At 52.4% G+C, this 13,078-nt stretch overlaps 1 protein-coding gene and 1 long non-coding RNA gene across 6 annotated transcripts in view; one reads left to right on the top strand and one right to left on the bottom strand.

The window, feature by feature from the left end:
- Positions 1-10,310, bottom strand: part of LOC135281768 (uncharacterized) — a 54,447-nt gene extending 44,137 nt beyond the window's left edge. The window contains exons 1-2 of one of the 5 annotated variants that reach the window (XR_010348284.1): positions 6,459-10,291; positions 6,322-6,368 (exon numbers count right to left, since the gene is read on the bottom strand). This is a non-coding gene — a long non-coding RNA (uncharacterized LOC135281768). Of the gene's footprint in view, positions 1-1,173 lie in introns of all 5 variants that reach the window. The other 4 variants (XR_010348280.1, XR_010348281.1, XR_010348282.1 and 1 more) reach the window with 4 other exon arrangements.
- A 222-nt stretch (positions 10,311-10,532) lies between these two features.
- LOC135281678 (basic proline-rich protein-like) lies at positions 10,533-12,782 on the top strand. The gene has a single exon (XM_064390739.1). The coding sequence runs from the start codon at positions 10,533-10,535 to the stop codon at positions 12,780-12,782; it is 2,250 nt and encodes a 749-aa protein (XP_064246809.1).
- Positions 12,783-13,078: the final 296 nt, after the last annotated feature.

Raw genomic sequence — 13,078 nt, forward strand, 5'->3', positions numbered from 1 at the left:
ATTTGAGTTTGACTCATGTATTTTCATGTCGTCCCTCCAACTCCAGGCCCTTCATCAACAGAAACAGTGAACAATCATTCTTTCCTCATCCTTCCTATTCCACATGATTTTATACACATATTTTCCATTTAATTGCCTCTTTTCCAAGGCAGAGCTCTCCTCATAAAGAAACCATTCCAGATCTTTTATTATCTTTGTCCATCTTGGCTAACATTTTCTAGTTCAGTTCTTTGCTTTCTGAAATGGGGGAACAGCACTGCACATAATATTCAAGGTGCACAACATTGGGAATTACAATCCTGTTAAGTGTTTTGTTGCTTCTCTAAGAACTCCTAACATGTTATTTACTCTTATGACTCAGTGCTATGCCAGCTTTTCCATGTAAGTATTTATTACCATCCCAGGTCTCATTCATCACTTAACAATCACCTCTGTACTTTTGACTGTCTACACAAAATTAGGATTATTCTTCCTTCTGCTCATGACTTCCTAGCTCTCTACACTGGATTACATCAGGTTAGTCACTCATAGCACAGGGCAGCTGGGAGAGGTGCCCCACTCCTCTGTGGACATTGCAAGATGGTCAGAGGTGGTGAGACAAGGTGAGCACTCACATCCCACTTACATGATGTTGCTCCTCTGAGGGTGCAGAAAAGCTCCCTGGTTCCAGGGTGCCAGTGTAAAGCTCTGCCATTGGCCATGGGCTCCTCATACATGTCCCTTTATGCCTCCTGACATCGCTACCACAGGGACTCCCAAAACCAGCTTCAAGCCCAGGGGTTCAGTGCACACTAAAAACATCCACACTGGTGAAGCAGACAGGAGAGTGAAACAGCATGTGTGACTTGGGAGCCATTTGTCACAGAGTTTTTTTAGTTCCTCATAGTGAAGAAAACAGCAGAACATAGAATTCAAATTTTTAAATTCTATATAGCGACAAACTAGCAAGTGCATTTAACTACGAAAATACACTTCACAGCCAGTAATGGATACTGTAAAGTGTAAGCTGGTACTTGGATTATCAAAGGCAGAGTCTATCAATTTTTGGTTTTGTATTACAGTTGCTTTTTCCATCTGTTGAAAGTGGCTCTTTGTGATTTCACAGGGCATTACACTTTATGTGTCTCATTTGCTGCACCCAAAGGAATTTCATTCTGCTACATTAAGAAATACCTTGGTACACTGGCTAAGCTTTTAACTTTCCAGAACGTACTGTTTCATGTCTGTCTCCATCTCAGCAAATACTTCCTTTAAGTGTCTCATTTATACACACACACATACAAGATATAGTGTAATTCACGTGTCATATTGGCTTTGTCACAATGAGGATTCTGTCTCTGTCCCTTTGTGACCTCTGTGATCACCACCCCAGCTTCTGCCACATGTGTCCAGAAGGGACCTGCCTGATCTCTGAAACACACTCAGATCTGTAGCTTTTGCTCTGCTCTGCACTACACACAGGTGGAGAAACAGGAAACTACACTGAAACTCCTTTTGCTGGGGACGTCCCACAAATGCACACTGCAAACACAGACAGTTGTGCCTCCATTCTTGTGAGCATCTCATTTTTTCATTTTACAGCAACGTACATTCCAGCAGGGTGTTCCCATGCCAAGACACGGCTGCCTCTTAGCAAAGGATCACCCCAGTCGTATCACAAATACCATCTACTACAAGTGCCATCGCAAAACACACTTCCAGATGCATATTCTATTCTTTCTTAAAAGCCATGGCAACCAAACATCTGTAATTATGCTTCAATAGTAAGCCTGGTCTCCCATTCATCCAAAGTTCACAATGCCCCCTTCTCCCTGCATACTTGTCCTTCCTTTTATTGTCACTATACTGCAATCAGCTCAGATCTTGCTGTCATTAGATACATATTCTGAAGGATCTTGCTACAAATTAAATTTAGGGAAGGTTTAGTATATTGCTGAATCTAAGCTTCCCATGGGGTTTTTCCCACCTGCACTGTTACTTCACAAAGCTGTTGACAGGAACTGATGGTAGCTAGGCAGGTGACTTGAACCTGCTCTGCAACACACACTGGCAAAAATACCTGCTCTAGATGGACCTGCTTTAGCCGTGGGTTGGGCTAGATGATCTGCAGAGGCCCCTTCCAAGCCCAACCATTCTGGGATTCTGTCAAAAGCAGAGACAGTGTGTCCTGCACCGCCTTTTTGGAGCAGTAGTGTTGTCCGCAGTTCTCAAACACAAGCTGTGTGTAAAGCATGGCTGGGTGACTTGTTGGGAAATACACTTTATTTCCACAGTGATGTGTATTATATTCCTTTAAAGATCATGATGGAGATAATCTCCAGGGCAAAGGAAGCTGCACAGCATTTTCATAGACTATTACAACATGAAGGGATGCTTCTTCCCTTATCCTCACTGCAGTGATCCAGAAAATCCTCTTCCCCAAAAGCTCCAGCCTGTCTGAACTGGAGAGTTACTCACAAATAAATGGAGGCTGTTCCTTCTCAGAACGTGCATGAAAATACACCCATTTCTACTAATTCTCCTTACCGTGCTTTCCAGAGCACAGTGGGAGCATAGCCTGGCCTTACAGGACACTAAGATCTCCCATCCTGGCCAGACTCTCTGTGTGCTTTGTGAGGAACTTTGCTATCATGAGCATCAGGCAAGGTGGGTACACAGCTGCTCAAGAAAAATCAACCCCAAAATTCCACACAATATCTTGGAATGAGTCAGGAGGAGGCAGCAGAGCAGCATATCTACCATCTGCCCACATGGGAAAAATCAAAACCCATCTCCAGTCCAAGGAGAACACAGCCAAGAGCCCCTGATTGCTGCTGGGCAAACATGGAGCCACAACAGAGTCAAACTTCTGATTTTCTAACACAATTCCAGCAGGGACACCGAGCTATACAGAACAGACAGATGCTGGACACTGCAGACAAAACTGAAACATACGAACCTGATGGGTTTCTTTCCTGCATTTTCTTACAGCCTCTAATATTGCTATAGTGACGCACAACACCAGAGAATATAATTGCTGTAGTGATTACTTACAGCCATTACATTAAGTTTTAAAATGCTCCTTTCAAACTGAACAATGTTTTTTTCAAAGTCAACAGCTGGTTCACAGCTTGAAAGCACCAGTTAAGATAAATTAAATTAAAAGTGTAATAAAATTACAGACTAAATTTAATTTTTGAAGCACATGCAACCTCCAACAAAGACTTTAAAATATTTTTCAAAAGCATCCACAGAAACAAAAGGCAATACAACCAATAATTGTGGTGTGCAACCACTGTGCCCATTAATAAGAATGTAATTTAGGAACACAGATAAATGTGTATACTTAGAGCACAAAACAAATTCATGCAGCATTTATGGCTCTAGTCCAAGGGATGAATCAAACACAAGTTTCAAATGAGATTTTTAAATCTTGGGAGGAAGGCAAAAATGTTTATATGTATAAATATTCTTTCTTTTAAGGTACATAAATGTATATAAAATGTGGCTAATGAAAATTACATGTCCCAGCCCTTAGCACAAAAAGGGAATCTTGTGTGCACTCAAGATCAGTACAATGGCAGGAGCCTGCACCAGCTCTTGAAATGCACTGCTGGAATGACGAGTAAGCCTTATGTTTCCAGAGTGTACAACATCATCTAAATGCCAAGAGACTTTCCTCCAGCCTGGCCCTCTGTTTGCCATTGGGAGAACATTGTTAACAATTCCAATGGCCTCTGCCGCACTAGCAATGAGGTGCCAAAGCTACACATCCATTTGGATAAACAGAAAAACATAAAGGACCCGTGCCGTCACTTCCTTCCACACTCCTGTCAGGAAGTCTACTACCTGCAGCAGCGTTCCAGACAGGCTGACTACAAGCCAGCTGTCTCTGTGCCTCAGACCTTCGGGCTGCCAATCAGCTGTTCAGCAGCTGACATTCTGTGGCACTTGAATAAGAAAATGATAGAAGAATCAGGAATACATATTCTACCTTCTTCATCACAACAGGGTTTTCTGCCTCATGAGAAAGGCTGTTTTTCATTAATGCTCATTAGCAATAAGAAATATTGAAATTCAGTTTTCTTTGCACCTGCAGCTATAAAGATTGTTTTAAAGATTTGTTCTTGTTGTAGTGCATCTGCTCCATTCCTTCTTGGGCCACAGTACAATCCAAGAAATGCTGGCTAGGCTTTGGCCTTGACAAACAGCACCTGCGCCAAGCTCCTCTTGAGCTTATCAGAAACAGTGTCTGTTCCCAGGAAGTGGTGCTGTCTAATGAGCTCCTGCTTTTAACAAACAGCCTAGGAAACTTATTTTTCTTGCCTGAATAACATCACAAGTGGAAAAACATTTTTGTTATTGAAATTTCAAAGGAAGTTACCAAAGTGAACTGCAGCCAGGATGAAAAATTACTGTGACTGAAGCCCACTCTCTTGAGACCCTATAAACAATGGTCCTGAATGAGACCCTTTGAACTCTCCTGGACTGCAGCAGGCTGCAACCAATGACCTCCTTTTGAGTGGGGCCCCTCAGAGCCAGTGAATTCTCGTTTGCTATACTCAGACAACCACTGCTGAATGACAAGATAGATCCTGGGCTGATGCCTCCACTCCTTGAGGCTCAAACCTTTGCCTGTTGAGAAGGTGCAAAGACATCCAGTGTGAATCTTCCACTGAATTCGAGGGGAATTTTTCACAGGTACATACCTCGTACATAGTGTTTAGTCTCTATGCGTGTAAATGTGAATATGCTATATGAAATGCACTATAAACGTTGCTCTCTTAAATTCTTAAGAAGTTTGAATGTGTAAGTAAATTAGGCCTGGTAGTTACTGTTGCCCTATAGTAAATGCTAAATTAATATTTTGTTAAATTGTTCAACTTAAGCTGTCAAGTGTTACATTTAAGAGCAGTTAAACCTTTGGGCCTAAACTGTTGGTCATGCCCCAGCTCAGTTTAGCGGAGAGGTCTATTCTGAACCTTGGGACTCAGCAGGAGGATCTTTCTTATTCCTTTTTATCCTTATCATTTTCTGCCCTTACCCATTTTTCCCCCTCTACTCCCCAGCCTTCACACAGATAATTTTGGAGTTGATTCTGGGTTTAGATTGATTTTAGACTTTAACTTGCTTTTCCTAGTTCTTAAACCAAGTAGTAGAGTTAACCTTGCAAACAAACATTTTCATGCTTCCACTTTTATATTAAACATGGTTTTGCTGATACTTTCACTGGTGATTCTTTAAGCAACCTTAAAACACTCATTCATGAATGTTTTCTTTAATGTTGAAGGAGCTGTCTGAACTTATTTGCAAATATTAAGGGGATTCAAGTTGATATAAGGAAAAAGAACTTTAAAATAGTCTAACTTACATAATTTCCATCCAGCAAAGGTAACTAAGGCTACATGTGTAAGCAATACTGTCTCAGTTGCGTCTCAGCACTGACACATATGTCCCAGATGGATGTTACGTAATGTTTTTGTAAAATAAGTATTTTCCAGTGATTTCTGAAAGTATAACTGGGTGTGCTGATATAGCTTGCACCAGAAAGAACACTCTGTGTCCTACACCCAAAGCAATGAGACACATTTCTAAGTGCCATGCAAAATGTCACCTTCTCTCACTTAAAGTTATTTCATCTAGTAATATCAGGGAAATTACAACAATATGTTGTTATACATGAAAGTACATAACAGCACTATTTGTGAGACCTGGCAGCTGCCACTCTTGGCCAAGCAGATGGCAGTGATAAAAACAGTTCAGGGTACAGGTTGATAAAGATATAGCCATCATTACACTGTCGCTGCACAACTACACTCAACTCCAAGATACCATGAAAATACACGGCTGTGTTACTCTCAACCAGGAAGACCTTGCTCATCTGATGAAAATTATGTTTAATAATTAATTCTGTACATATTTTAATCAGAATCATTCATCTCCTGTTCAGAAAAACAGAACGGAAAGACAACTAAAATCATTACAGTTTTATGCGTTCACACTTTGACAGTAATTTTCTGAAAAGGAAAATAACAGCCAACTATGGCTTTCATGGCAGTCATCAATTTATATTCTCATTTAAGTGCCAGAGGGCATCTTAGGTTCCATTTTCACATATTTTTACCTTTTTTTTTTTTTTTTTTTTTTTTTTTTTTTGCATGGGTGGGGAGGCACAGGGGTGATGTTAAGTGAGTATATTGTGTGTACTGCTCATGGAAGGTACCAATCAACCACTTCTGGAAGCAAAAACAGCCTAAGCACTGCTGGCAGAGCAGCAGCAGGATCAGCCTGTCCCCACTTCATCCCTGCTCCTGGATGCTGCCAACACTGACAGGCACTTACCTGCTGCGACAGCCAGTGAAGGCACATGCCCAGGCATTCCAAAAGCCCTGGAAACAAGGAAACAATCACCTTCTCTGGTACAGAATTACAGAATGGTTCAGGTTAGAAGGGACCACAGGTGGGTCATCTGGTCCTACCTCCCTGCTCAAGCAGGGCCATCCCAGAGCACTTGACACAGGATCGTGTCCAGTACATTCTGGAATATCTCCAGTGAGGGACTTTCCACACCCTCTCCAGGCAATCTGTTCAGTGCATCTCACTCACACAGTGAAGTTCTTTCCAGGGTCAGGTGAAACTTCCTATGCATCACTTTCTGTGCCTTGTCTCTTTTCCTATTGCTGGGCATCACTGAGAAGAACCTGGCTTCATCTTCTTGCCATCTTCCCTTTAAGGAGGGTATAAATTCCAAAGTGCCAGGCTGCCAGAAGGGACATGGCACTCCTGAGGAGCTGAGCAGCAGCCCAGAGTCCTGAGAAAGAAAATCTTCAGTGTTACTTGTTGTGGTCTGGATGCTAGAAATGGTGTTGCACCGAAGAAGGTTTCATCTTTAACAAGAACTCCAGACAAGGCAACCCATCTGAGATGACGTCACCATTCAGCACTGCAAACAATTTACATGTCCTGACTTGTGTTTAGATATTTGGAGCATCTATTTAGTTTTCATTACTCCTGGCCTCAGCTTTCACACTTCTTCACGGAACAAATAACTGCTTTCTCTATCTGCTAATTCCAACGGCTGGCTATTTCTCACTACACTTCTGCTACATTCATCTAGGGAAGAATCATAAATAAATATGTACACACAAGCAGATGCTGTAATTTTAAAAATTCATCCACCTAATACAAACATCCTACTTTGGACTTAAGTGGTGAATCACTGAGCATGTGCCTTCATGTAATTTTAATAAAATCCTAAAACAATCACAGGACTTTGTTCATTAACTTAAATTAGCAAATGAGGAAAGTGTGCTATAAAGGAGAATATTCCTATAAATAATTTTTTTTTTTTTAATTATATTCTGGTCAGGCCAAATACGCTTTGGCCAACATTCTTTTCAATGAAGACAAATGCAAAATAAGATATAGAGTGTATTTTTTTATATTTGGTGTAACTAATGACTTTTTCACCAGTGGCAGACATGGTAACATCGACTGTGGGTCCTGGAATCTATGACTTCCAGAAGAGAAGAAAGAAGAGAAAACAGAAGAGAGAAATACAGATGGTTTTATCTGTATACAGATGGCATTATCTCCCTTAATTGTGTGCCTGTTCATTTGGGTTTTTTTAAATAGATATACTTTCTTTCTGAAAGTCCATGCTAGGAGAAAAAAAGCTGGCTGGAGGCTGGAGCATATTTAAAAATACACAGAATATAAAAGAGAACAAAAGGCACAGACTATAACCCAGGAAGCAGGAGGGGAAGTCTTGGTACCAAGTTTTCTTCTATACTTTAAGGGACATCTTTCTACAAGGTTAGGTAGTCTGCTTTCCACAATCTTAAAAAAAATTACTTCTGATGAAAACAAGTTTCAGTGATGGTGGCATAATCCGTGGAACTCTTTTTCCCATCAGTTTCTGCAGGTCAGACACACGACAGTAATCTTTGTTCTTTGGCAGCAGGAATTAAATTCTCTCTTCTTGACCTAAAATGGAAATGTCTAGTACTGAAGTCTTCTGCTTCCTTGGTCAGCCAGCTCATGCAAAACATCTGTAGTAGCTTACAGGCATTTCGAAATTAGCATGCATTATTGCAAGGTTAACTGCTCTGAGAGGTAAACTTCCCAATTCAGCATTTGCAATCTGTTGGGTTTTTTCCCCAATGAAGATAATTTCAACCAAGTTGTTAAGATGCAGCATGATATTATGAGGTTTTAGTGGATTTTCCTCCAAGGCTAGAGGCCAAACACACAAGACTCAGTACACACCCCAAGACCTGAGCTTTATTAGCTCAGCAGATATACAGCCCCTTTAACAGCAACGACAACTTCCTGAAAGGAGTTTGTAGCCAGGTGGGGTCGGTCTCTTCCTCCAGGCAACCACTGACAGGACAAGAGGACACAGTCTTAAGATGCACTAAGCAAGTTTTAGGCTGGACATTAGGAGGAAGTTCCTCACAGAAGGAGTGATTGGGCATTGGAACGGGCTGCCCACGGAGGTGTTTAAGGTAAGTCTGGAAGTGGTACTCAGTGCCACGGTCCGGGTGACAAGGCAGCGTTAGATCTTCGCTTTGACTTGATGATCTCAAAGGTCTTTTCCAACCTAGTTGATTCTGTGATTCAAGACTATTGATGCTGTATCAGAATTCAAACTATTGCACCAAAACTGACTAGAAATAATTGTTTTCCAGTGTATGCTTACAGAGGAACACAGCCTCCCTGAGTACTCAAAATCTAAAATCACCTGAAGTGAAACTGATAAAGCTCATCATGGCCTCAATGCCCCACTGCTGTGCTGGAGATTACTTGTTCAGACCTTAGTTTTGTTTGAAATTCCAGGAAGAAAATCCTAATCTTCAAAGTGAAACTCATGAAAATATTACTCATATTTAAATTACAAAAACTATTATTTAATGATAATTGTATTAACTAACCTAAATGCAAATAAAAACTAATGTAAGTGGTTATAAAAGTGGACAGCCCACAAACACAAGACTAACAACACTTGCTATCATCCTCAATTGCAAATAATGAACACAGAGTCTAACAAGAAAATCTCCTCACCACTTAAATACTTTCTCCTATAGCAGCATATATTAACATTTAGCAGTTAAGGAGAAAATACTGAATGAAGGTGCTAAAATCACACTGTCACAGAAAGAATTTAAGGTGCTAAGAGAAAGGCAGTCAGAAGACAGCCAATAGACAGGCCAGCATGATAAGCAATGCACAAGTCTGAAGTGTGAGAAGTGTGAGAGCAGAAGTGATCATTTCGAGGAGACAGCTGGGGGCAGGGGAAGAGCCACCAAGAGCAGCAACAGAAGGATTCACATAAACTTTTTTTTTCCTTTTTGGAAAGCAGTAGTGACTGAGCATGGAACAAAGAAGAGCGAGTGTCTGAGTACAGAAAATGATTATTTTAACTTTTTCTGTAAATTAGGATTTGTCTCAAATCTGAAGATTTCAACCCTAAGTAGGAGCTAACAATTCCTCATTTCTTCTTATGATGATTTAGCTTGGTTCACCCTGCAAAACATTCCTCAGTTGCAGAATTCTAAGTAAAATATTATTTTGCCTTTGCAGTCAAGTATTAAGTCCCGAGAACGTTCAGAGCACATTTTCAAAGCAAGTTTGGGTTCAGTGATGCCGTGCCCAGAGCGTTAGAAAGAAGACTTCCGTGCATATCCCATGCAGAAAGCACATCCTATGTGCAGATTAACAGGCAGCAGCTGAGCCAGCGGGAGGACACGGGCTCGGCGCCGCGCCGGGCTTCGCTCGAGCTCCTGGAGCGCCGCGGGGGCCGGGCAGAGGCGTTTCTTTGCAGCACGAAAGGGAAGAGCGCAGCTCCCTTTCCCCCAGCACTCACCGCCTGCGCTCCGCTGTCCCGCGACCGGGACCGAGAGGCTTCCACAGCGCAGGCAGCCACCTCCTCACGCCGGCCCCCGGGGAACGGCCGGAGAAGGGACCGAGACCTTCGCCGCGTCTGCGGGCTCCCCTTTACTACGAAAGCAGCGCCGATCACAGTCACGCAATTCCAGTTGACTCGCTGGTCTAGTGCACAGGCAAGAACGACGAGACCGAGCTTCGCCAGTAAAACAGAAGCTCCGGTCCGGGAGCCGACAGCGCGACCGGCCTCCGAGCGCCGCCTCAGCGCCGGGCCCCGCCTCCCGGGCCCCGCCTCCTGCGCCCGGCCCCGCCTCCCGCGCCCGACCCCGCCTCAGCCCTGGGCCCCACCTTCCGCGCCCGGCCCCGCCTCCTGCGTCCAGCCCCGCCTCAGCCCCGGGCCCGCCTCCTGCGCCCGGCCCCGCCTCCCGCGCCCGGCCCCGCCTCCGCAGCCGGCCCCGCCTCCTCCGCCCGGCCCCGCCTCAGCGCCCGGCCCGGCCTCCCGCGCCCGGCCCCGCCTCAGCCCCGGGCCCCGCCTCCCGCGCCGAGCCCCGCCTCCTGCGCCCGGCCCCGCCTCCCGCGCCCGGCCCCGCCTCCCGCGCCGAGCCCCGCCTACTGCGCCCGGCCCCGCCTCAGCGCCGGGCCCCGCCTCCTGCACCGGGCCCCGCCTCATGCGCCGAGCTCCGCCTCCTGCGCCCGGCCCCGCCTCCTGCGCCCGGCCCCGCCATAGCGCCCGGCCCCGCCTCCCGCGCCGAGCCCCGCCTCCTGCGCCCGGCCCCGCCTCCTGCACCCGGCCCCGCCTTAGCGCCCGGCCCGGCTCCTGCGCCGAGCCCCGCCCCCTGCGCCCGGCCCCGCCTACTGCGCCCGGCCACGCCTCAGCGCCGGGCCCCGCCTCCTGCACCGGGCCCCGCCTCCTGCGCCGAGCCCCGCCCCCTGCGCCCGGCCCCGCCTCCCGCGCCGAGCCCCGCCTCCCGCGCCGAGCTCCGCCTCCTGCGCCGCGCCCCGCCTCAGCAGCCGACCCCGCCTCCTCCGCCCGGCCCCGCCTCAGCGCCCGGCCCCGCCTCCCGCGCCCGGCCCCGCCTCCCGCGCACGGCCCCGCCTCAGCCCCGGGCCCCGCCTCCCGCGCCGAGCCCCGCCTCCCGCGCCGGGCCCCGCCTCCCGCGCCGAGCCCCGCCTCCCGCGCCGGGCCCCGCCTCCCGCGCCGAGCTCCGCCTCCTGAGTCCAGCCCCGCCTCCTGCACCCGGCCACGCCTCAGCGCCGAGCCCCGCCTCCCGCGCCGGGCCCCGCCTCCCGCGCCGAGCCCCGCCTCCCGCGCCGGGCCCCGCCTCCCGCGCCGAGCTCCGCCTCCTGAGTCCAGCCCCGCCTCCCGCGCCGAGCTCCGCCTCCCGTGCCCGGCCCCGCCTCCTGCGCCCGGCCCCGCCTCCTGCGCCCGGCCCCGCCTTAGCGCCCGGCCCCCCCTCAGCGCCCGGCCCCGCCTCCCGCGCCGAGCCCCGCCCCCTGCGCCCGGCCCCGCCTCCCGCGCCGAGCCCCGCCTCCCGCGCCGAGCCCCGCCTCCCGCGCCGAGCTCCGCCTCCTGCGCCGAGCCCCGCCTCCCGCGCCGAGCCCCGCCTCCTGCGCCGAGCCCCGCCCCCTGCGCCCGGCCCCGCCTCCCGCGCCGAGCCCCGCCTCCCGCGCCGAGCCCCGCCTCCCGCGCCGAGCCCCGCCTCCTGCGCCGAGCCCCGCCTCCCGCGCCGAGCCCCGCCCCCTGCGCCCGGCCCCGCCTCCCGCGCCGAGCCCCGCCTCCCGCGCCGAGCTCCGCCTCCTGCGCCGTGCCCCGCCCCCTGCGCCCGGCCCCGCCTCCCGCGCCGAGCCCCGCCTCCCGCGCCGAGCTCCGCCTCCTGCGCCGTGCCCCGCCTCCCGCGCCGAGCCCCGCCTCCTGCGCCGGGCCCCGCCCCCTGCGCCCGGCCCCGCCTCCCGCGCCTAGCCCCGCCTCCCGCGCCGAGCTCCGCCTCCTGCGCCGAGCCCCGCCCCCCGCGCCCGGCCCTGCCTCCCGCGCAGAGCCCCGCCTCCCGCGCCGAGCCCCGCCCCCTGCGCCCGGCCCCGCCTCCCGCGCCGAGCCCCGCCTCCCGCGCCGAGCCCCGCCTCCCGCGCTGAGCCCCGCCCCCTGCGCCCGGCCCCGCCTCCCGCGCCGAGCCCCGCCTCCCGCGCCGAGCTCCGCCTCCTGCGCCGAGCCCCGCCCCCTGCGCCGGGCTCCGCCTCAGCGCCGGGCCCCGCCTCCTCCGCCCGGCCCCGCCTCAGCGCCCGGCCCCGCCTCCTTCGCCCGGCCCCGCCTCCCGCGCCCGTCCCCTCCTCAGCCCCGGGCCCCACCTCCCGCGCCGAGCCCCGCCTGCTGCGCCCGGCCCCGCCTCCTGCGCCCGGCCCCGCCTCCTGCGCCCGGCCCCGCCTTAGCGCCCGGCCCCCCCTCAGCGCCGGGCCCCCCTCAGCGCCGGGCCCCGCCTCCCGCGCCGAGCCCCGCCTCCCGCGCCCGGCCCCGCCTCAGCGCCCGGCCCCCCCTCAGCGCCGGGCCCCGCCTCCCGCGCCGGGCCCCGCCTCCCGCGCCGAGCCCCGCCTCCCGCGCCGGGCCCCGCCTCCCGCGCCGAGCTCCGCCTCCTGAGTCCAGCCCCGCCTCCTGCGCCCGGCCCCGCCTCCTGTGCCGGGCCCCGCCTCAGCGCCGGGCCCCGCCTCCTCCGCCCGGCCCCGCCTCCTGCGCCCGGCCCCGCCTCCCGCGCCCGGCCCCGCCTCCCGCGCCGAGCCCCGCCCCCTGCGCCCGGCCCCGCCTCCCGCGCCGAGCCCCGCCTCCCGCGCCGAGCCCCGCCTCCTGCGCCGAGCCCCGCCCCCTGCGCCCGGCCCCGCCTCCCGCGCCGAGCCCCGCCTCCCGCGCCGAGCCCCGCCTCCCGCGCTGAGCCCCGCCCCCTGCGCCCGGCCCCGCCTCCCGCGCCGAGCCCCGCCTCCCGCGCCGAGCTCCGCCTCCTGCGCCGAGCCCCGCCCCCTGCGCCGGGCTCCGCCTCAGCGCCGGGCCCCGCCTCCTCCGCCCGGCCCCGCCTCCTGCGCCCGGCCCCGCCTTAGCGCCCGGCCCCCCCTCAGCGCCGGGCCCCCCTCAGCGCCCGGCCCCGCCTCCCGCGCCGAGCCCCGCCTCCCGCGCCGGGCCCCGCCTCCCGCGCCGAGCTCCGCCTCCTGAGTCCAGCCCCGCCTCCTGCGC

This window comes from Passer domesticus, chromosome 15 (genome assembly GCF_036417665.1).
Source record: "Passer domesticus isolate bPasDom1 chromosome 15, bPasDom1.hap1, whole genome shotgun sequence".
Classification (NCBI taxonomy): Eukaryota; Metazoa; Chordata; class Aves; order Passeriformes; family Passeridae; genus Passer; species Passer domesticus.